Below are 24956 nucleotides of genomic sequence, written 5' to 3'. Positions count from 1 at the left end.
AGAATTCCTACCTAAGTGTTGGAGAATAAACTGAACGGCGTACCACAAAATTTATCTCACGTAGCCTACCCTAGTTTGAGACTCCCTGTCGCAGCGGGCTAATCCACCGCCATCGACGCAAGATAATTCCCGGTTCTATAGTCACCGCAGTAGAATTTTTTGAAGCGTCGGGGGTTTATCTGGGCTCCGTCTCCGCGCTGTGTCACTCGCTCGTATAGTGTCTATAAAAAAGTTCAGAGAAAGGTCCGATAATCATCATCATCATCATTGGTTTATTAGCAATTTTATCAGTTCAATACACCACAAAAAATGCGATACAATGAATAGACAGGAAGATCTCGAAGCGACTTGGATTTGTCTATGGAATCAGACACCCACCTTGGCCTAAGCGATGTAAAGAGGAGGCATGCACACTGAATGAAAGTAAAGAAGACAGTATAGAAAAAGAAAGCGACAAGAATAGGGCGGCATGTCATGGGAAGCACTATATAGGCCTTTAACGGAGCGAAGGGAAATATAATATAGGGTTACCATACGTCCTCTTTTAAGAGGATTTGTCCTCTTTTTTGACTTTTTAGAAAGTGTCCTCGGAGGACGCCCTTTTGTCCTCTTTTTTGTGATTTTCTCCTCTTTTTTGAAAATTTAGGTCAGATTTAGAGCAAATTGCGAGTGATATGCCGTAAAATTAGCACAGAACTGACGCTCCTGTGGGTATTTCGGAGTGAAAAACGGTTATTTTAGCTCTGGGCGGAAAGATGACCTTTTTTTTCAAGTCATCCACCTAGCAATGCGGGAAGAAAATCGGTAATTTGAGTGCTGAGCGGAAGAGATGACCTTTTTTTTTCTAGTCAACCGATCACAAAGTGGGAAAAATTCGCCGGTTTTTGAGAATTCTTTTCCGGTTTTGCAAGTCTCAAATTTCTGAAAAAGTGTCCTCTTTTTAGATTTCCAAAATATGGTAAGCCTAATATAATACAGCCAGGGAAGCGTCGAAGAAAAAAATTGCAACCACAAGATCAAGATCGAACACTAATCATTGGGGGAGGTGGATGTTAGATGGAGGGGCCGTACTCATGGTTGTCTCGACATTCTCTTATCTATGTTAATTAGGCTGTATCGCAATGGGTATTGCATTTTACAATGTATGTGTCTTGAGGGGATGAACAGCCCACGATTATTACGATTGGTATCAAAACTTTTCAATAAAATATCGATAGCTGGAGAGGTATTGTCACTCATGCACAAACCAACAGTTGCTCTAGAACAGTGCTTCTTTTAATCCGTGTTCCACGGAAGACAAGGGGTCCCGCGAGCCAGTTTCATGGCTTCCACAAGAGGTCAAGACACACAAAACTCATACATATGGTTTGTGATGACACGCCATTACTGGTTGAAGGGAATTAGGCGAGATCATAGTATAGCCGCATTGCGAATGCCGTGCTTTCAGGCCATGTGTATAACAGAGATAAGCGAATTTGAAATTTATATGTCCTAACCCAATCCAAATCCAAAGCTTCAAATCCTAATCCTAAACCTAATTCAGCAATTTTGTATATTTAAATCTTAATCCTATTCCGATTGAAACTTAGAATGCCACATCTTATGTCTATAATTCTGTAAAAATGAAGAAAACGCTTAATGAGTGCCAAAATATATGAAGTAACTCTAGTAGGACGAACAACTTTATCGTCATTCGCCGCAGGACATCCATCTTCCGACAATCGTTAAATCCAATCCTAATCCTAATCCATTCATAAAAAATCTCAAATCCTACTCCAATCCCAATCCATAAAAATTTCACAAATCCGGTTTTTCCAAATCCTAATCCTAATCCATGCTCAATTGCTAATCTCTGGTGTAGAATAGTGCCGTAAATAGGGTATTGCATTTAAAACAAAAATCAATTTAAAACTAACAGGTTTAAAACATGGCCCATGTTTATAAAATATGTTTTTCCTAGCCATGTGACGCAACAGTGGATTGACATTGGCGATAGTAAATATTGCTCCTTCTTTGAAACGGGCTTCGAGCCACTGTCTTAATCGGACCAAAAATATATTTAACCAGGACTATACATCGCTATGCGCCATGCGGCATGTTTACGGTCGGCGGTCATCGTCATCAGTTCAATACACCACAAAAATGCGATGCAATGAAAAGATAAGAAGGTGTCGAAACGACTTGGAGTAGTCTTTGGAATCAAACACCCCACCATGGCCAAGGCGATGCAAAGAGGATCCTCCCAAAGACACTGACGAGTGATCGATCACCTGGGACCGGTCGATGGAAGTTGAAGTTAAAAACGGAAGATGTTTGTTCCACGGAACAAGAGACCGAAACGGCCGAACCGGTCACCGATGAAAGAAAAGACAGAACGAGCCCGAGCCCGGAACCAGACGAACATGCCTGAACATGAGCGGCAAAACGAGCTCGAGCTTGCAACAAACGATCCTGACAGCGACAAAGGAAGGCGAAACGAGCCCGGGCCCTGAACGCAAGATCCTATGAACGATGAGACGACCGGAGATGACGACCTATGACGATGTTGATGAACGGATGGAATTGGAGTGACGAAAAAGAATTTGAAACTTTGCAATTTTTAATATATTTTTGAAATTTATTGTATTGAAATTTTTAAAGTATTAAATATTGGCGGAAGGCCGTAAGAAAAAAAATAATCTAATAGTAGTAAACGAGTAACGTATCGCTGTTAATTAGATGGCTCTGTGCTTACATTTGACAGCCCTCACGTTTATCAACCCTCTTGTATGATTTAAAATTAAATCGAAAGAATATAGTTTATGCGTTTATATTATTACGGATGTGTAGATGCTGGTTAGTGTATTTGTACGATATCAATTTCTTTCAATTTCTCGAGGCTTCGTATTCGATAATCTATTTTGACTGATAGTGTGATAATAACAGAATGGAGCATGTAGCTCAGAGTTGTCAAACTCAACTGACGTCGCGAGCTGGATTCAAATATTCAGATCACTCGAGGCGCGCCGCACCAGTCAAATGATTCTAAAATATTACCCAAAAATCCTTAGATTCCATAAATTGGAACATTTATATGCTCCCTTAGTTTTAGTTACTGGCGTCAGCCCTGTGTATGCGTTGTGAGGAATACAAAATATTTACGGGGGGGGGGGGGGTATTTGGTTCATTATTATCATACAGTGATTGCGGTTCCTCTCGACTTTGAGTCAGGACTAATGCAGCTATGCGACCCTGCGTAACTATAGTCCATGTAACATGCATATAAATTATAAGGGTTTAGTATTGGCGTTTCCGATTCTGTGAATAACTATTTTTTCGTCAATTTTTCCAACTCTTAACTCAATATATGCAATTATTATTCTTCTAGCATTGGGTGTCAATGTTAGCGACTTGCTCCTGACGATGACTAGAAATCACAACGCCGCTGTCGGGTGGTTTTATAATGTGGCCTATGAACAAATACTCGATATTTGCTATCTTGATGGAATATTTATTTGAAGTATTTCTTATTACAAATTCGAGAAATGTGCTGGATAAAATACCAGAGGTGGTCAGTAACGAAGTACTTCTACTTTTTAGAAGAACACAAGTAGTTTCCCGCTACTTGGTTACTTACTCAAGTAGATCTTATTTCCCGCTACTTCCACTTCGTGATATTTTGTGATCTGCTTACTTATTTTTCGCTATTTTCAGTTTGTCAAGTAGAAGTAGTTTGATCCTCCAATCAGAAAGATAGCCCGAGGAATTTCGGGGCTGTTTTCTCGGAGTATCAACATTTAATCTTCATAAAAGTTGAGTAAAGCCCAGAATTTTCGTCGCGCTTCACGTACAGTAGGCCTAGACTAATATAATCTCACGAACGTATGGGTGAATATAATTTAGGTGTCGGGTTGCGTGGATCCGTTCACACCGCATTGTCGCCCATATGAAATATTTCATCATAATAAATATGGCCCATCATAGCGTCTGAAACTACCATTTCGCAATCTAGCATTTACCTGATATATTATCATCCAGCAGTCCTGAGTGTCCTAATCTGGAAAAGTGCACGGAATCTTACTTTTTCTTAGCTTTACACCTGTTCTAGCGGACCGCTGTTGAAACTTTCTGGACAAAGATATGAAATATATTTTCCGCTTTTTAGAAGTAATAATTATATTTCTCTATTAATTCCCAGTATCATACTGTGAGTTCTACTTAGTTTTAGTTCTTTTGTCTGGAGAACATACATGTTGAATTATAAAAGCAAGTATAGAAAGGCCTCTATTTTCCGAAAATAAAGCTACACTACATGGCATTTTTGCGATCAGGCCATATTTTTTATGAACGTTTACTAATCGCGCAAAGTTTTAACACCATATCCAACACCGCTTCTCCGTGTTGGTCTTCGAGCAAACTACGGGCCTTATATTATGGGTGGAGGGCGCCATACCAAGAAATTTTCTAAATCGGGATGTTCGAGTAAACAGAGGATTAGTATCGGATCCCGTATCAATTCTATCGTTTTCATACCATGATGCGGAAGAATGCTTATGCAGTCGAAAATTGACACCTCCTCGGATGCATCAATATGAATCAAGCTCTGCACCTTTTGCATAGCTCAATTTGCAGCTTTTGACAGTCGATGCGAACGAATTAGGTCGTTTTCACAAGGACTACATATCAGGGTTGTAATGACTCGAGTCATGACTCGACTCGAGTCAGACTCGAGTCACGATTTTTTTATGACTCGACTTGACTCGAGTCAATATTTGGATTGACTCGACTTGTACTCGAGTCATTACGCATGACTCGACCCAAGTCATTGACCCGGCTTATTTTATATGACTTGAAGATGAAGAAATTTGCGAATCATAATGGCTAGATCAACGCATCCGACGAATTCTGCCAACATCGCTATTTGTCACCACTGCTTTCGTTGCACTTGTCTGATATCAGATATGCCGCCGTAAAAACAACAGAAAATGATACATAGTAGCAATGCATTGTACAAAATCGTCCAGTGATGAAGAGGTAATAGATCCTCCGCAATTAAGGTACTCAAGACTTTTCAATTATATAAGCAAACAATTGAATCAAAGTTCAATTAGAGCCAATGAAATGACTCAGATGGTCAAGAGACTGATAAGCTCATGTGTAGATTTGAAGGCGATGATTCTTTGCATTTTTTGGGCGACTAGAAAGAATGAGTATTCAATGCTCTTCAGTGTGGTTCAAAAATGCTTGTCAATTCCTGCATCTAGTGCACTAGTGGAACGTGTATTCAGTAGATGTGGATTCATTCTACGGCCATGCCGCTTTAACATATCTGAGGATCTCCTTTCCACATTAGTATTTTGGAGGTGTAACTCATTGATTTGATCTGCTGTCTGTGAAAACACACAATGGCCCTCGTCTATTTGACGTTTTGTTTGGTACGTGCATTGTGCACGTGAGTAATAATGAATGGCTAATGTTGTGTGATGTTTGTACAATATGGCTGTTCTAAAATAACTTCTTTTTTATTTGACTGGGTGGAAGTAGCCGGAAAATTTGAAAAAAATGTTTTTGAACAGCCCCATTGTACAATTATTTCTCCAATGCTGTAACTGCGATGTAGTCTGTAACGCAATTGGGAAAACCTTTAGTATAATCAAAAGGTATCTGTTCTGTTGTCACTGCACAATGCACATAGTTGCATGCACGCTTTTACAGCATGCTGGCCTGTTGTAAATACCTCTACATAAACATGCATCTATTGATTCTCTATCAACTAGAATCATGACGTGAATTTGTTGGTTCTCTATCAGATAGTATGTAGACGTGAATTCGTCGGTTCTCTATCAGCTATTCGTCGTGAGCTAACGTCGATGTGCTCATAATAAAAACTGAATGCTTGTATTGGTGATGTATCAGACTGACAAGAGAGATATTTGATTTTAAGTTCTAAGATTAGTAAAGTTATCTTTAGCATCGGTAAATGAGGCCAGGACCTGTCCGTTATCTGCCTAAATAAACCCGTGCCAAGACTCTGATAGGGACAAAATGAGCATGTTTCGCAAACAAGGAATTCGATATCACCCAAGCAGGATTGAAAACATGAGTTGAACATGACTTCAATACTGTGACTTGGACTCGACTCGAGTCATAACACCATGACTCGGACTTGACCCTTTAAACGGTGACTTGGACTCGGACTCGAGTCTGTGATGAATTGAAAATGACTCGACTCGACTCGAGTCAAAACCACAAAAGTGTGATTGACTCGTGACTCGGAACCATGTGACTTGGTTACAACCCTGCTACATATCTGCTCGTACATGAGCAGATTTTTGCGTCGCTACTTCTACTTGAGTAGCCTTCTCGGCTACTTTGACCACCTCTTTTACACACATTTTTAAATCTGTAATTAATATTCCTTCGCGGGCCGGATGAAATCATTTGGCGGGGCGTATGTTTGACACCCCTGTTGTAGCTATATATACTGACGCATTTAATTGTTCGACATGTGCGTGAGCGATATACAACCCATTCCTGCATGCATTCGTGTATATTTAACTTTATTTTCGTTATTTGAACAAGATAAATGACCAATTGGCAATTAATCTGTCTTTAACAGAGCTAGCAAAATGTAATGACTTCGAATGATCACTCATACTTCGAAAATTCAATCTGACTTGAATTGTGACTTGATTCGTGACTTAACTTGACTTAATTCGAGTCACCTCCAAAAATGAGTGACTTGACTTGACTCGAGTCACCATCGAAAATCGATTGACTTCACTCGAGTCAAAATGTGCAATGACTCGTGACTGGAAGGTATATAGTGACTTCATCCCAACACTGCTACATCGTACATTGTGTGTTTTGGGTGGATGAAACTAATCAGTAAAGTCTATAGGTTAGATATCCCCGAACCGCTCTCACCGTGCGATGTAGTCGCAAAGACGTGCGTCTTACGATTTCGGAACAAGCCACCTCCGATCAACTGCTAAAAGTATTCGACACGCAGACAAAATCTACTTTTTGAAACGATGATTCACCGGAGTGTTTTTCGCACCTTAATTTTCTACTTGTATTGAAGTAGGTTTGGCGTGTCTTGGAATTGGCTACTGGTAAATTGAGGGAAAACTTACGAGTTTACTTTTACTTGTGTACCAACGCTGACTACATTGACCTTTGCCATCTCTGATTTGTTGCTGCTATAATATGCTTTGGGGTCGTATTTAAGTTCGAAGTGTGACGTAAAGTAACCTATAGGCTACATTCACATTGACAATAAAGTTTGTGCTCGTCCGTAAACATTTGACGCGGTTGCTGTGGATTTAAATCTTACGAAAGACTTGGATTTACGATAACATAGTGACCGGTGAAACAAGTCTCAAAATATATTATATATACTAATAGTATACCACATCACGCTAATCCAGACGATACGAATTAATGCATTTATTATTATTTAAAAAATATACTTCCAGCAAAATAATACACAGTTCGGAATATTTTCTATCGACTCTTGATCAAGTTGATATAAAAGTTCTGCTGATCGATTGGATATCACTGATTCTTAGTCGCCGCCAAGGCACCTAGATATAATTTCTTGAATCCGTCTTCTTGCTGCACGTAAATTTTGTCGTACGATTTGAGCGGCTTGATTTTTTTCTCGAACCATGCTTGTACATTTGGATATTCGCTAAAGAGTCCCTCTTTCTCGGCGTATGACAACATGTACAAAGCGTTGAATGCAGAGATATCTAAATTAGAAACATCACGAAACTTGGTAACTATATATGCGAATTGATGTGCAGTTTCTTCAGAATTGTATTGTAAGTAAGGGCTACTCAACTGGGGTCCTTTACAGTGTTGAATCTGGACTCTATCGATCTCAGTATTTACCTAGTTTTTTTTTAACAAAACCAAATCCATCATAGTTGATTTGCAAAAACAAAGTGAAGTGTGTATTTATCATTTCGGTTCGGCTCTTTTTTTCAGCGTTTACAAGCATGAACTTTATAAAGAATAGATTTCGCATCTGAAAACCTTTCACCACTGCCTACGACTGGCTCTCACCACTTAAGAACCAAGATATAAATACCTAGCATAAAATTTAAAATGTCAAGTTCCCCGGACTAGCTGTCACTGGCAGAATTACAAATAGGCTACATTTCGCCAGTTCCTTAATTTTGTCAATACCGCTTCACCGGAATTTGTGTATATAGTTACGCCGTAATTCATTTGCATGACAGTGGATTATTTCATGAGAGATATAATTAACGGGCTCCAAGCAAATTTTAAACTTTTGTAATGGGACATTGCTAAAAAGAGTTGAGTAGCCTATAGCTGTTGGAAATGAAGTCTGCGTAGACGACTGCTGTGAGTATAAATGGAGTTGTAGCATATATTTTTACTACGATGCCATTGAAATCGGTTACGATTATGATTACTTGAATTTCGACATGAACAACAATTTCGACTACAATTACCGATATTAGGACGGTCACATGTTTGCACTACGTCACAGTGGGTATGTTTCACGTAGCCTAATGTAATTGTTCGAAAAATTTCTTCAGTCTCTCTCCAGCCCAAATTTCATCATGACTACGCCTATATGGGTCGAATGAATAAGGTATCAGCAGAATATATTCTCTGACGTAAATATTCAACATGAGTACTAACTGACCCGATTGACGAATTATATACAAGCTGGCGTATGCAAATTATAGAGAAATATTCAATCGGAGTTGAAGTCTAACTCATTATCATTACAATTAATCTGCAAGTCAGGCCTCTACAAATTACAGCGATCGGGAATATGTAGCAATTGATAACGATTATACCCCGGGAAATGGTGACCCCCCGCAATCATCACATTTTACCTCATTTCCCGACGCTAGAATGACAATTAGAGCCGTTTGCGTTTGTTAGTTACCTGCGATGGTTAAATGGTCGCCGCCCATGCCCTTTTGTTCTTTGATATATGTGTCGTACATTTTCAAAGCCTCTTTTACTCCGTCGAATTTGTCGTGCATTATGTCTCCACCGGCGAACACCCCCCCAATGTTCTGTTAACATATGTTGGGAATATTATGCTGAGTCCAACTGCGTTCAATATGAGAAATTACACGACGATATATCGAAATGTCGCGCGAATATAGTAGGCTTACCATAATTTGGAAATGTAAAAAGAGGACACTTTTTCAGTAATTTGCAACTTGCAAAACCGGAGTAGAAATCCCAAAATCCGGTGAATTTTTCCCGCTTTGTGATCGGTTGACTAAAAAAAAAAAAGAAAAAAAAAAAAAAGTAAAAGAGGACGTATGGTAAGCCTAGAATATAGTCTACCGTCCTATATATTCATTCGGAGTAGCATTATAGATATCTTACCAAATAGGATAGAATTTTGCTTTGATAGGCTGATGCGTCGCTGTAGAGAACCATGTCGACAATAGCTCTAGCTTTCGGGTCGTCTGGGTAAAACTTTGGATTCTTTGATCGGTACTCAGTGGCCAAATATTGCAAAATCGCGCGGCTGACAGAGAAAGAAAGCGCAAAATTCAGTCGGCATTTCGGGAGACATAAACATAATAAAGTTCGATCGTGCATATAGCATAGGGTTACCGTAAAGAGGACACTCTTTCAAAATTACTGGAGTAAAATCAGGAAAAAATGGCAAATATTTCCCGACTTTGATGTGGTTTGTTGACTAAAAAAAGGTCAGCTCCCGAAATAGCCGCCGGAGCGTTACTTCAGTGCTGATTTACTGTATATCTCAGTCGAATGTTACCCTTTAACCAGAATTCAAAAAAAAAGAGGACAAATCCTCAAAAAAAGGACAGCATTTGGGCGTCCTCAGAGGACACTTTCAAAAAAGTCGAAAAGAAAACAAAAGAAGACGTATAGGGTAACCCTAATATAGCATATAGTCAAACTATCAACAGTACATTTTGCCATGTACCTACGATGTTTCAGTAGGCTAATGTTCTGAACATGGTAACGTTATATAATTCCAGGTAAAATGCCAGATTGGCAATAACTGCTTATATTTCGGTATCAGAATAATTTCATTACCATTTTTATCAATTTTAAGATATCACTAGAATTGCAATAGGCCTACAGTAAAAAAAGGGAGGAGCCGAAGCAATTTTAGCGCAGTCCGTCGATCAAACTGCCACCCTGGCCACCAAATATAGCAATAAAACGGGTAGAATCTATTAACATGCGACGGACTTTTAATTAAAAATGGAATCCCTGCTTATTTTCCATTTAGATTTGTTAACACAAAAACGTCACAGATACACAAAAATATCCTCCGTGTTACCTTTCCCAAAGTTTGAAGTTTCCATCCACAATCGCCGGCACTTGAGACAGCGGATTCACCTTTTTATAATCAGCTTTCTTGTGCTCGCCACTAGCTAAATCGACGACATGTGCTTCGTACTCGATTCCCATTTCCTCCAAAAGCATCCACACAGCTCTGGAAGGTGGGCTGGCGGCGTTGTAATAGAACTGAATAGGCATCTTAGTTTTTCCGAACAACTGGTTCTAATTAATCAAACTGCGATACGAATCATGCAAACATTGCAATTAGTGTGAAGGTAAAGATGAAACTAAGCCTGCTGTCTATATACTCGACATTTTCCGCGTAATATCGAACTATATCACACAGTATATGTCTATTAAAGGTGTCGATATACACCTGAAATAAAATAAGCAAGTCATTCTAAGGATGGTGGTTTTATGAACAACCATCTTACCTTATGTATGGTTTCTTTATTTGCAGTTTCCATGCCACCTCGATTAGGCACAATTCATAAATTATTATCATACTTCCCAGTCCAAACAAGTTCTATTGTTAGCGACACGCCTTGTTCTCCGACGCTTTTACATTATCATGGCCAATGACCGTTGATAATAATCGCGAGAACACAATCCAATATGAGAAATGTTACTATAAAGCCGAACATGACTCAACAATTTTGTCACAAAATTAAGTTTCAGTTTTTTGCAGCTGAAGATATCTCAGCTTATGCGAAGGTAGAAAAACTATGTGTTTTCAATTTTCACAAGGCCTATCCATCTTACGATATTGCTGACAAGGAGCCATTGGGAAAAGTGCGACTAGAATGGTAGTAACAAATCAATGACAATCTAACCACCTCAACCCAAATTCAATACAGATATGAATGTCCAGTGTCCACGACTTATCTCGACAGCTGCCGGTTTTCATGCTAAACCTGGCCTAGAATACTCATGTGATGTCTCTACCTATTCTTGAGATCTAAGTTGTTACTCCTACTCGTCCACCTCTGTTCATGAGCCCAATACAATCCTACGCAATCAACAGTTAACAACCAGTACAATCACTCTGGGGCAGTGTTTATTGCGCAACGAAATACATCAAAAACAAAAATAGATATTCACAAAGTGCCATGTATTCACAAGATATTACTCTGCATTTAACATCCTTGAGCGAATCGGAACAGAGTTGTCGACTAGCGTCACAAAGTTTCCGTTCACCGAAGTTCGAGCTGTTTGAGGAATTGTGAGGCAAAACAAGTCTCCAATTGTTGATCAAAGTTGTTCATGAACCGGTCCGTTTTGATCATGAGCTGTAAAAGCAACACAGTCGCGTGACATTACTGTCGCTAATTTGATCACGTGCATGCGCAAGTTCTCAGCTGCTCTACATTGTTGATATTTTCGCAGTACTGGATCAATCATTATTCTGCGTTGGTATTCACCTCTGCACACTACACACAATGTGCAATGCAATTAGGAGTAGAGCTTCTGCAAATATAGACAAGATATGGAGCATCCAACTTCTTCATCGGTAGGTCGTGGATTCAATTCCCGGACAATTCAATTCTGAGCTTACTGTTCAAGCATCATATACTACTATCGGGGCTGAACAAAGGCCCCTCGACCATATCTAAATTTTGAAGCTACACGAGTACTTTTCAGACCTTCATTTTCTACTTCCATTCAGCAGTGTAGTTTTGACAAGTTTCAAAAATTGATACTTCTACTTGTAATAGACATCACAGCACCAATTCTAATTCTACTCAAGTACGCTTACTTCTATTTGCAGTTTCATCGGTCGTTTTGCGTTGTCACGAAGATGCGTCTCACATCTGAGAAAGTAGCCACCCTGCGATTTAGTACTAAAAGTATGCTTCACCTCGACCAAATCTACTCAAAGTAGTACATCTCTACTCAAGCACAAGTATAAGTTTGGTAGCTCTTTCTAAGCAAGCATAAAAGTAAGTATTCTAGGCCTATTTTCACCTAAAAACTGAAAAACGTTAGCAGAAATGTAAGCAGTTCAACCTGCTGGCACCGACGGGTTTTTCCGAAAAATCTTGCATCACTTTTCAAAACTGTAAAACACAACCTTAAATTGACTAATTAGAGCGAAATTCCGGTAATCTAATTTCAGTCTGGTTTGGGTAATGTTTAGACTTTTTATTTGTTATTTCCAATCTAATTTCTGGTTGTCCTGTAAATCAGGTGCGGGCAACATACATACATATTCCAGCCGTCCAAGTCTGCCTGTCGGTCTTACCAAGCGCTCGCTCCACGATCACGCTACCTCGTCAAGACCCGCGCCACTCCAAAATCTTCAGCACTCACCTCATCCTTAAGACTCTCAAACTTGCTCTTGCACGCTTCCGCCTCCCTTTCCTTGTCCTGCACCCGCTTGCGATACGTCTCCGCCTCCCTCTCCAGCTCGGCGACTTCTTGGCCAATCTTACCCCTGACCGAGTCCACGATATTTTTCTCCCTGAAAAACGAAAAGCAAATAATAGCGTCCGCCGCGTCATAGTTAACGGGGTTTTCATAAATTTTCTCTGTATGGAGTCAGCATTGGGGACAACAAATGCTCCGACTCAGACTCAAAGGGTCACTGCACTCTAAAAATGTGGTCTCAAATGGAAGGGCAAAACGAAAAAAAAAAAATTTAGCGGCAGCCGTTTTCTTCAGAACTCCACCGTAATGGAGCTGCAATGTATTGAAATTTCCACAAACACATCACGCTCCAGCAGTCATGCAGTGATCGAACCTTATATCGTTGTCAGTCGATGTTATGAAGGAAATATGTCGTACACGCCAAGGTGGTTTAGATACTGCATTCAACGGAAGATGTTCAGTCAGGAGATTCATGTCAAAATCGGGCCTAGTGTATTCTATTTCTGTCGTGTATGACTCATTTCCTTCATAACATCGGCTGACAACGATATAAAGTTCGATCTCTGCATGACTGCTGGAGCGTGATGTGTTTGTGGAAATTTCAATACACTGCAGCTCCTTTACGTTGGCGTTCTGAATAAAACGGCTGCGGCCAAAATTTTTTTTGTTTTGCCCTTTGATTTGAGACCACATCATTTTTAGAGTGCAGTGCCCCTTTAAACTACTTTGAAATCAGATCAAATGTTCTCAAACATTACTAAAAAGTTCAGTTGCAGTTACAGAAGTTGGTAAGTTTTTAAAGTAGGCAGACCTTCACCTTCTCATAATGAATTTTTGTGTGCGAGGTTCATTCATTCAGTAATAATAATAATGGTAACCAGTGAATTCAGCACTTGGCGATTAGGCCCTAATCTGATCCGCACAGAAAACCATTCATTCTTTCAATTCTCATGCGACTTTCACACCTATTTCTGGCATTACCCAATCTGGAATTAGATTCAGACCGTTAACTAATTACAGCACAACCGATTATTATCAGTTTGCGATAATGCCGAGTCGATATTACACTTCCAAAGAAATATCGGTATCGGCCGTTAGAGGAAATACATATCAGCAAGTTCCATGACATCACAACATGGTAGCAGACCTAACGAGGGTCAGAGAACTATAATCTGCAACTTCTACTAGGAATGTATACATCCATCTACCTTGGATCAGCCCGGTTTCATATCGGTTTCAGTAACAGCTAACTTCGGCTGTCCGCCGTTGTTATCCAACGGTAAAAACCAATGTTGTCTTTACCACGACCCGAAGGGACGTTCTCCCGGCGTCATAACAAAGTGATGTAACTTATCAATTCAAGTACCACCGTGCTTTTCGGTACGTAGGGAGAACGTATTAAAGAACACATTCCACCGTCTATCAAATCATATATTTCCAAGTCGCAGCAAAATAATCCGTTTGTTCCCGAACACAATCACGCCACCGTTAAAAAGCCTTCCATCGGCAAACACTTGCTGGAAAATCCAACGTGTGCCGTCAATTATAATGAGGACATGTTCTCTATATTGGGAAAGGGTCGTAACTTATTCCATTTCTGTTCGTGAGTCCACCATCATCACTGTGTGCCAACCTAGTCTATGCCAACAGACTGAATTCGTGTATGGTATCATTTAAAAATTGCAGACTAACTTGTTTTGTTTCGTTCTCTCCAAGTTCGCGCTATAGTTCTCTCGTATTTTGTATTTTACCCTGCTTGACATCAAACTAGCGATGCTTATTGTTGTTCGACATAGTTTTTTGAATGATCGCATCATTGCTCACGGTATCCCCTGACAAGTGTTAGCCAAAGAGCTTCAGGAATAACAATGAATGTATTATTCAAATGTATCACGAGGTTCTGTACTCTAAAGCGTCTCTTTGAATATAGTAATATAGATATAGGCTATATTTGCTATAGTTTACAAATGTCCAGATGCAGCCTTTCTAGGTCATTTCGTGTCCAAGCCTAGCAATGGCTGTAAAGCTGTTCGAATTAATGCTCTCAAGTTTTGCAAATGTACCTTAAGCTAGATGCATATCATACGAAGATGAGGCTGAAAATATTGGGCACATTAATTCCAGACATGGATTTGACAATATAATCCGTTCGTGTCTGGAACATACGCAAATGCCTACCTTTCCAACTCTTCCTTAGCCTGCTCGAACTCGGCCCGTCTCTGCCGCATGCGCACGGCCTGTCTGGAAATCGCCTCCTGGTACGTCGCGATCGCGTCCCGCGCGTCCCTGGCCCTCTGGCCGACGGCCTCGGCGGACATCTTCTGATGGTCGATCTTGAACCGGCCGGACCTGTTCTCCGACTGCATTTTCCTGAAACGGATTGGAACAACTCGAATGCCGAACATTTCCGTAAGTACATTAGTTGGAATTGATGCACGGGCGGCACACCGTGGTCCCCTTTGAAAAGTCAAACGCCACTTATTTTTTTCAACCGTTTGAAAAACTTATTATAGTTCTAGATCTGGTTTATATAGCAAGCGGTAATTCAAATGATTAAAACAGGGGTGTCAAACATACAGCCTGTCAGATGATTTCATCCGGCCCGCGAAGCAATTCTGGGTAGATTGAAAAATAAGTGTATTATCCAGCACATTTCCGACAAATATTGGGATCTTTAGTACGAAATACTTCCATTAAATAGTCCTTCAAGATAGCACATGTCGAGTATGTTTGTAGCCCACATTGTAACCACCCGATTGCGGTGTTGTGGTTTCTAGTCATCATTAGGAGCAGGTCGCTTACATTGACACCCAATTCCGAAAAAGCAAGAAAGTGCGGATTCCTCTCACTGACCAAACACCAGCCCGATATGATAATATGAAGCAAATTCAAACGTTCGTGTTTACAGTTAAATCTTTTGCATTCTTCACGACGCATACGCAGGGTTGATGCCAATATACCACTTAAACCAGTGGTTCCCAACGTGGGCGTTATCGGCCCCCAGGGCGCAATTTGGCGATCTAGGGGGCGAAAATGATGAAGGGGGCGACAATGGACAAAGGGGGCGAAAATAGCGAAGGGGGCGATAGGGGGGCGATGACCCGTCAAAACGGCTGACCTTTTTTTTATTTAGTCAACCCACAGAAATTTAGTTACAAAAGTGTGTTAAATTAGATATCGAGCTGAAAATTTTACCTTTTTTTTAGTCAACCCGCCAGAGCTTACAGTTTGTATGCCCAATTTTCGGTACACAAAATTTGGGGGGCGATGATCGGTGTTGACCTTGAAAAGGGGGCGATGGGTCGAAAAAGGTTGGTAGCCACTGACTTAAACGAAGAGAGCATAGACATATGCCAACTTACATCGCCGTTACAGCCACTGATTTGTCAGTTAATAACTGTATTCAGCAGCCTAATCATCGTTATGTTGCCAATTCTACGGTTTGCAAATAAAGGTGCCGCTAGAATAGAACCCATAGGATCCGCATGATGATGTAATATACTGTTGTGTGTATAGGGTGGTGAATGAAGTATTCAAATGAAGAATGAGGAGCATGGATTTTGAGGTATTTTGGGATTGGGGAATTTTGGTGAAGCCCGCAGGCGATCTCAAGTGCGCTGTCAGTTGAGTTTGACATCCCTGGAGCTGGTTTAAAGGATATAAATAGAACACACAATAAAGCGATAGTAGGCCACATCAGTTCACTATTATATACTCATGGTGGAGCTTGTTTTTGCTGACAATGTCTTAATTTCTGCAGCCGCATTGAATATCCAAGACACTGCACCATTTAGCCTTCAGCTTCAGCACATTGTTGAAAACCCACATTCACAACGATATGCTGATGGCAAAGGCAACAGCAATGCCATAACAACTTCATTACGCTCACCGCTCAGGCACGATTTGCTTAGTTTTGCAAAACGAAGATTCAAGTAAACTCCAGATCAGGGGTCACCAACACGCGGCCCACCAGGTAATATTTTACGGCCCGCGAACTGATATGAGATTTCGGAAGAATGCTAAGTAAAGTATTCTGAAATGCTGAAATTGAAAAAATAAGCGATTCGCTTGTGCCCAACATTATTCCTGATATATAGCTGAAACGGCTTCGGTGATGGCAACATCATTCGACCAAGGGAGAATCAGCTGATATGAAGAGACATATTGCCTTGAAGTGCAATTGTCCAGACCCTGCCATGACCAAGACGCTTAGAAAACCGCTTAGTGCTTCCACACAAGATCAAGCTTTAGGATACAGTCTTTCAGCTTGTAACGAGTATCGCTAGCCTCAATATCGATTAGGTTAAGTTGCTGAAAAGCGCTGTTAGGTGTCGAGCGCATCATTTGTAGGCTACTGCTTTAATGAAATAGTGCTTCTTTTGCGGTAACTATGCCCATCGGCCATCGCTCATGTTAGAGAACACAGCATTGTACTGACGTTAAGTTTATAAAACGTGGTTGCTCAGCTGTGTGGCCTGTTTGGTCTCGATATTGTATTCTTGCGGCCCGCGCCCTCTATGAATTTTGAAAAGTGGCCCGCTACTTATTTTGAGTTGGTGACCCCTGCTTTAGAACATCAAGTCGCTCATTGCTGTACAAGTATCTTTATTAAATTTCAATCTAGCCTATTTAATTTGCTATATTGCTGTTTTTTCTAATTTTTACATGAACCCCTAAAAAGGCTTATGGCCCCACAGGTTGGGAACCCCTGTACTAGGATTTACACAGGAAGAGATTCAAATAGTCGTCCAGATTACACCTACAGTACAGGCGTGGTCGGTAAAATCTTTATATCGTCCGAGTAAAAGAATATTACACGAAATCTGATATGGACACATGAGTAAGTTACCACTCGGAATTCACATTTCTTCAAATAGGCGTCAGGTGCGCAACAGCCACTAAAAGTCCGAAGATTTAATCTCGCCGATCTACATCATATCTGGTTTGAATTGTAAATTATTCGACAAGAAAAAGGACAGGAAATAAGAGAGCAGTAACACCAAAGGAGAAAAGACGGGTCACCGAGGGTCGCGCGCTACAACACAGAAAACAAAGTAGTTTTGCAAAAGCATTTCAATGACAATGTTTACGTCTCCATTGCTAGTTTTGCCGACAACAACCATCAGCCGGTCAAGCAATGCACTTTATGCCCACATATCAAGTGTTCATTTACTAAATTGGTAGCTTTTCAATGTAAAATTTGACAGTCAGATGGACCGTGCAGAGTTGTCAATACCAAATGAATGGCAGATATGTTAAAATTAAAATGGGAATTGCCCGGCTGAAACATATTTTACATTTCTTATACTATCTTAGTCTACATATATTATCATGCTGGCTCCCGCTACTAAATACAATTGTAATATATGAAGAGCGTCTTGGAGGTACAGACCTTCAATATACAATTTAATGGTATATTCATATCGAAATGAAGCTGACACTCATTAGGAGCAGTCGTCAGCAACTATTAGAGAATGGGAAAGAACATCATATATCAGCGATCGTATCACCATATATAGGCCTAACATCGCCAGCACGAAATCTCGCCCCGATTATTTGAGATTTCATGCCGGTGACATTGTATCCGGTGATACGATTGTTGCTACCTACCGTATACAATGTTTTTTCAATTCGCTAATAGTTGCTGACGATTACCGTGACGAATGTCAGCCGAAAATATCCGGGTTCATTTCAATATACTACACTACATTTGAATACGATAGATAGGTTTAATGTCGTACCGAGATTTCAAAACTCCCGATTCAGACACAAATCTACTGAACGAACATCATACCACATCTTAGCATGAAAAATCTCGAGAAAATATCGACTCATATTGACCAATTGAAGTGGTCCGAATGTCCCGACTAATGGTTTGCAAGACTAAAATACCCGGCTCGCAACAACAGAATCCAACATACTTGACGCTATCCCGCATTCCCAAATTGTCTCGTACCGTGTTGGTGACCTCGCCCAGAAGTTCGCTCATGGTCTCGAGCGTCGCCGTTTTCTTCTCGACTTCTCTCAAGTTTGCGAGCGTTTCGACCTGAAATAAAGCAAGACGTTGCAGTCTTTACGAATAGGATAGGAAACCGTTTTTTGTGTGGCAGACGGCGTGCAGTATTTTTGTGTGGCAGACGGCGTGCAGTAACGCAGTCTATACTTACCATGTTACGATTCAACGGTGGCCCCCAAAGGGAAATACTTGTTTCACATTTTGATTATATATCGACTTTTAGAAGTACAGAACTTCAAGTTGCAATAAACAATGCGTTCATATATTCCACTCGAAGCTTTTCGACTCTCATCAGGAGCAGACGTCAGTAAATGCGGTTAACCAAATTTGTTAGCTCCTGATGGAAAAGCTTTGAGAGTGGAATGAATTCGGCAAAACAAACATAATGTTTGTTGCAATGCTTTCAATTTTCCAAAGTAGAAGTTGTTAAGTAACACTGCTGACTACTTCGACCATCTCCGGTTACGGACAAATATGTACGCAGTGAAACGGTAATTGAAGTTTACGTATTTTATGATTATTCCTTTTTCAATTTGCATTTGCAGGACAACAAATCAACAACTGCGTCAATAAGCGCATTCGCTTTTCATCGACAAACACTGCCAACCTTTTTGTCTTCCGCCAGCTTCAACTTGAGCATGGCTTGGTCCTTTTTCTCCTTGTGACGGGCGGGACTGGCCACCACCTTTTGAAGAAGGTTTTCTTTCTCGGCACTGACGCAAGCGAGAATCTCTTGTTGTTTTTCCTGCGAAACAGACATAAGTGAGACCGTGAGACGTAATAAAAGCCAGCCCTGAACGCATCCAATCAAGTCGTGGACAGGTTTTACTTTTGTATGCCGTTACGGAGTTCAATGATATGTCACGCTGTATTGCCTGCTCAGCGCGCACCCGCGTGTGGGGCGTTTGGGACAATTCATTTGCTGACTTCAATTTTACTAAGTAAGGTGTTTGATACATGGACTTCAACGAGTTTCGCAAACCTTTTGTCCATTTATAGAGATAGCAATTGTGTGATGTTTCAAAATGCTGCTCACGCCTCAATGTTAACATCATTGCATTACCACAAATTACTTCAGACTACCATAGGCTTACCATATTTTGGGAATCTAATAAGAGGACACTTTTTCAGAAAGTTCAGACATGCAAAACCGGAGAAGAATTCTCAAAAACCGGTAAATTTTTCCCACTTCGTGATCGGTTGACTAAAAAAAAAGAGGTCATCACTTCCGCTCAGAGCTCAAAATACCGTTTTTCTCTCCACATTGTCACGTGGATGACTAAAAAAAAAAAAAAGTCACCTTTTCACTCAGAGCTAAGATCACCGTTTTTCACTCCGAAATACACGCCGGAGCTTAACTTCTGTGCTAATTTGCGGCATATCACTCGCATTTTCCTCTTAATCTGACCTAAATTTTCAAAAAAGAGGACAAAATCTCAAAAAAGAGGACAAAAGGGCGTCCTCCGAGGACACTTTCAAAAAAGTCAAAAAAGAGGACGTATGGTAAGCCTAGACTACCAATAATAGTGGGAAGAACAAGCCGTGTCTGTATCATATTGGGAAAGTGATTATTGTACTCACAAGTAACAATTACATATACCTTGGATGTTCAGAATAATTGGTGTCCAGTATGTCGTACTCCTTGTGCCCTGGCCTAAACCATGAGTGTGTGCATGAGTCGACAGCACAAAATGTCCAAGTACTTCAGCGGCTATGTGTGTTGTTTTTGAAATACTCAGTTTGGAATGATCATCAATTATGTCAGCGGATGGCGCCAAAATACACGCATAATATACAGCATAATATACAGGCGATACAGCTGCATATATAAGGCGTTTTCCTTCCGATTAAGCTATGATATCGAGGAAATGAACGATCTACGTCCTAAATAGCTCAAAATGACCAAGTTCAAACAAGGTAATTCAAAGGATCAAATTGACTTGCCTCAGTCCTATGCACCAAACTATATCATAACATAGCTCAAGATTTGAATGAAAAAATACCAGCATGACGGTGTCCTGATGAAGCTTGGACTTGGCTTCGGTCCGCAACAATTCCCTCTCTTCCTTGATTTTCATATATCGCTTTTCGTCTTTACGCAGCGCCTCCACTTCTTGCTTCAGCCGCTGTGTCCTAAACAACACGAAAGATTTGTCACGTGAACTTGATCATTTCCAATTAGAAGTCTTATTTCACGGAGGCAATTAAGAACCTTCTTGACCCGGATAAAAACACATCGCTAATTATCTGGGCTAACATTCTCCAAAAGATTACAAGCAAAATGCCAGCGGAATGACTCACGAGCACACACAGCACCGTGGAATTCTCAACACACAACCGACACAAGAGAAAACGAGGCAGGAAACCTTGGTTTATTTTCCGCAAGCCAAGATTTAAGCTCCTGAATTTTCTGCCGTTTCATCTCTGCTCGATTTTGCGATTCCTCTTTCTTCCTGGCGCCGCGCTCCTGGAAAAATCGAAATCATAATATATTGCATTGAGAACACAATGGAGTATGTATATGGAACGAGCGGTCAGCGCGTGACAGCGATAGACGTTTCCTCGCCAGTCAATTTGCCGCCAAAAAATCCAGAGCCATCCTCGCGCGTTATTGAGAAAGGCGATTTTACCGCCAAAATTATCATGTTACATTTACACGGAAACACACTGCGGGCGGCTTACCAACATGACCAAATGCTCCGCCGAAACCACCGATTGGAAGTTCGAGGGTGGTTGTTTACATCGTACCGAGAACTACGCGCTCACTAAAGTTTTGCACAAACAATCTGCGGCTCTACGACAAAATCCAGCGAATGCAGCCGATAAGAACTGCTAACGCGCTTCACCTAGTGTTTAATTCATGGTTTAGAGCTGCCTAACGAATAATCGCCATGAAATGTTCGCTCGACTATGCTGAGAAATTGGTCAATTAGAATGGTTTAAAGCCGCTTCACAACTACCTAGGTGAAATCAATCAACGGTTTGAGGGAGTTAAGTCACCACAACATTACTACTCAAACATTTCAGAATTCAGAGATAATCAGACCGTTTCATTTCCAATTTTGTTCGAGACTTGTGAGCACACGAAAAATCAATGTTTGAATGAAATAGCAAACATCCATTTGTTAGTTACTGCGTCATTGAAAAGGTTCATCATAGCCGGCAAGCCGAAGGTAATTTTCAATTCACATTCAACGCGCCACACTGACACGTGCTCAATACCCAGTAGCGCGCGGGAAAATATTCGTGTCGCCAACGCCTGGTAATCCAATATATCGAAACCACTTAACGACAGATTCAACGCAAAAATTATAATTACTTGAAACACGACACGACTAGGCCCTGAAAAGAAGTGTTTTATGGTGAATAAACAGAACCCCCAGGGTCAACGTGAAATTTAGCACAGTTCTCAAGTTAGGGATAAAATTCAAATAGCTTTGTTCCCGAAGTCATATCAGAATATTACCAATCATCAAGCACTAACTGCCGTTTCAAAATGAAAGGCGGCAGTCCACAAGTAATTTTCTCACCCATAACATTTTAGCATGTAGATAATTGAGCAATGTTGCATGTCTATTATTAAGACACGTTATTGTTTATGTGTACTCTACTCAGAAACACTATTACTAAGATAGATAATTTTGCTTAGCTCTGATACAGAAATTCCCCTCTATGGGTCATCATTAGGGCAATTTTTTTTTGACATGTCAAAAAAAGTCAAAATTAGGTCAAAATTGTAGCGTTAGGTCAAAATTTGTCAAAATTGTTTACAAAGTCAAACATTTTTTGACCTCTGCATTTCGTTTGTATCGTAGATTTTACGCTGTCGGTGAACTTATCATTTGATATTTTACAGCTTGTAGCCTACTTTATAGGCCTACCGTTGTAAACGGACCATCGTCTGCTCATTGTGAATCATAAACGGTCAAATGAAACAAAAAGTGACATGGTTTTATGGTCAACGTACCGCAATATCCTAGCTGAAGAAAGACTGCTTCGACATTGCATGGTTCTTATATCAAGAAGCGCAAGCTGAAAAATTGTGATATAGACAACATTGTCAGAATGAAGCAACACGGTTTGCCACCAGCAGTGTGCACACAACTTGAGTGTTGTCAGCCAACAAATGCTCCTGTTGAACGTTCTTTCTCCGTTCTTGACAAGCTACGTAGTAAGGACAGACACTTTCTACCCGAGAATGTAGGAAAGGATCTTTCGTTGTACTACAACAAATTTTAATTATTTCCACTAGAATACGTAATGTAACTACTGGAGTTCTTCATAGGGCCAGATTTCGTTAAAATACTAGTTTTTCATGTAAAAACCTGTCAGTTTTTGAGCCGAAAACGTTTTATCAGGCCAATCTACTTTGTAAGGACAGACAGTTCCAACCAGAAATGAAGATAAGTAGTACAATTTTAACATTATATGCGAAAACATCTAATGTGCATACGTGAGGTCAAAATTTGGTCAAATTTCAGTTTTTTCAGGTCAAAAAAGGTCAAAATTTAGATTTTTTAGGTCAAAATCTTCCGTTTTTTAGGTCAAAAAAAAATTGCCCTAGTCATCATTCATCAAACATCACCAAATGCCGCTCAACGCGTACAAGTTGCAAGTTTGGAATCACTGTCCAAATGATTAGCGAAATGAAAATTAACAAACCACTTCTTACTATAACTGAATACTTTTCATCGAAAACTTTAACAGTATTCTCCCACATCTTGAAATAGTTGATGCAGGCGGCAATGAATTTCTGAAATTTTTTCGGCCCTATAAAGCAAACGACACAAATTACTTGAAGCCTGAAAATTCAATGCACTGCATACTTACTCGGTGTTGTGAAATCGGTTAAAGTTATTTCCCTTCCAAGAGTAGGGATAAGCTTTCGACTGCAATGTACAAAATACAGGAATGCCAATGCCAGTGAAGAAACAGCATGCATATACTCACATTGCAATGGAAACGCTTGTAATTTTGTGCGTGTTAATGTACAGAGAAGGATACTTCAAGTCTGTCGAAGCATTAACTATTGGTTGAGTTAACGTCCTTTCTTCAATCTGGTGTCTACTCAGCATGCTAACGCACAGCTGCATCATGGTGGCGGGCTGAAAAACACACGTGTTCAGTAACAAGTCAACAGACAGTCATGGTCAAGTTGACATATGAAATCGAGAGCCATGAAATTTTCTCAATTCATCACCAAGTTATGATAGCTGAATCATGACAGTTCCAACGAGTAGACGTCACAGTCAATGTCACATCACCTTGATAACATAATAGCATTATCAAGAGTAAAATAAATAGCAATATTTAATTGTTTATATATGGCGTCAGGTTTATGATGCAAAAATATCAAATAGAAGTGATCAAAACATAGAGTGAGTAAAGCCAAATAGCAAGGACAGATTACCAATGCTTTTTAAATGGTTGTCTTGATCAAATGTTCACAATGTTCAGATCACTAAGGTCAGCTGTTGCAGGGGCAGAGCTACAAAACTGATTTATAATAAAATAAATAAATAAATAAATAAAGTTCTTTTCTGAAACCATCACATGTGTGAGCAGAACCCGCATATTTGTTTACATCTCGCAACTGTCCCACATATTCAGATCTCAATCCCTACACGATAGTCTAATAGTCATATTCACCACGTGCTCCATGGAATAGCGAGCGAAAAAATGACATCAATGCTCAGTACTGTAATCCAATATGTTTCAAGACTACTTAGTATAAGAATAGAAAACATGACCCAATTAGACTGTGAGAAAAATTATCCTGTAAGGAAAAGTGCTGTAGGCTACTTGATAACTGCCATCAATGTAACAACACATACGTTTAAGCTCACAAACCATTTTTAGATCAGTCGTTCGGGCGTAAATATCGAAACAAATAAATTGAAATTTACGATTTCCTTTAACACATTAAGTCAGATGAATCCTAAAATGCAATTTCGCAGATGCCCATGGTAACAAAATGAGTCAAGTGATTGAGACAACCAGTACCGAACATAAGGCACCAAATAATATTTCTGAGGTCCCTCAAATATTAATTCATCGTGATATGGCACTTTCGATCTTGCGAAAGTGAAAAGCAGTATCTAAACAAGACGACGACCGAAATTCTTACCGTCGGATGATCCAGATGTTCCATCAGAATGTTGGTCGCTCCCTCTCCTAGTATTCCCATTTGCAGGCATTCCAAAATATCTTCTTTCTGAAGAGACGGAATGTCGAATGCCCCTCCATCAGCCATTTCATTAACTTACAAATAACG

The 24956-nt window shown here is 40.1% G+C and overlaps 4 protein-coding genes and 1 long non-coding RNA gene across 5 annotated transcripts in view; 2 read left to right on the top strand and 3 right to left on the bottom strand.

Annotated features, from left to right (window-relative positions):
• LOC145442513 (GATOR2 complex protein WDR59-like) overlaps nt 1-24956 on the top strand; it is a 458341-nt gene that overhangs the window by 169955 nt on the left and 263430 nt on the right. The window lies entirely within an intron of this gene.
• Nucleotides 1-24956, bottom strand: part of LOC145442556 (prostaglandin reductase-3-like) — a 95267-nt gene that overhangs the window by 12245 nt on the left and 58066 nt on the right. The gene's annotated exons all lie outside the window — the stretch shown is intronic.
• On the bottom strand, nt 7409-11037 carry LOC145442388 (glutathione S-transferase 1-like). The gene is made up of 4 exons (XM_080320281.1): nt 10298-11037; nt 9364-9508; nt 8909-9041; nt 7409-7733 (listed from the first exon to the last, which is right to left on the bottom strand). Exons 1-4 carry the CDS (start codon nt 10495-10497, stop codon nt 7537-7539), a joined length of 675 nt encoding a protein of 224 aa, XP_080176407.1. The 5' UTR covers nt 10498-11037; the 3' UTR covers nt 7409-7536.
• LOC145442387 (uncharacterized) lies at nt 11340-24952 on the bottom strand. Its single transcript, XM_080320280.1, has 11 exons — nt 24810-24952; nt 23633-23787; nt 23513-23571; nt 23355-23452; nt 21049-21149; nt 20686-20815; nt 19290-19427; nt 18588-18712; nt 14845-15036; nt 12610-12760; nt 11340-11588 (listed from the first exon to the last, which is right to left on the bottom strand). The coding sequence occupies exons 1-11, from the start codon at nt 24933-24935 to the stop codon at nt 11493-11495; spliced, it is 1371 nt and encodes a 456-aa protein (XP_080176406.1). The 5' UTR covers nt 24936-24952; the 3' UTR covers nt 11340-11492.
• On the top strand, nt 14955-17514 carry LOC145442389 (uncharacterized). The gene is made up of 2 exons (XR_013916052.1): nt 14955-15075; nt 16427-17514. It is a non-coding gene; the product is annotated as an uncharacterized LOC145442389 (long non-coding RNA).

This window comes from Botryllus schlosseri, chromosome 7 (assembly GCF_051294905.1).
Source record: "Botryllus schlosseri isolate E-star chromosome 7, Bs_hap1, whole genome shotgun sequence".
Classification (NCBI taxonomy): Eukaryota; Metazoa; Chordata; class Ascidiacea; order Stolidobranchia; family Styelidae; genus Botryllus; species Botryllus schlosseri.
This window is presented reverse-complemented; position numbering and strand designations above follow the sequence as displayed.

Bases quoted from the DNA above. Each gene is read 5' to 3' on its own strand.
- LOC145442388 (XM_080320281.1), bottom strand. From the start codon at position 10,497: ATGCCTATTCAGTTCTATTACAACGCCGCCAGCCCACCTTCCAGAGCT. The intron at 9,042-9,363 runs GTAAGATATCTA...ATATGTTAACAG, and splicing joins GCAAAATTCTATCCTATTTG to AACATTGGGGGGGTGTTCGC. The intron at 7,734-8,908 runs GTAACTAACAAA...TTTCTAATTTAG, and splicing joins CGACCATTTAACCATCGCAG to ATATCTCTGCATTCAACGCT.
- LOC145442387 (XM_080320280.1), bottom strand. From the start codon at position 24,935: ATGGCTGATGGAGGGGCATTCGACATTCCGTCTCTTCAGAAAGAAGAT. The intron at 23,572-23,632 runs GTGAGTATATGC...TGTACATTGCAG, and splicing joins ACAAGCGTTTCCATTGCAAT to TCGAAAGCTTATCCCTACTC. The intron at 12,761-14,844 runs GTAGGCATTTGC...TTCGTTTTTCAG, and splicing joins GCTAAGGAAGAGTTGGAAAG to GGAGAAAAATATCGTGGACT.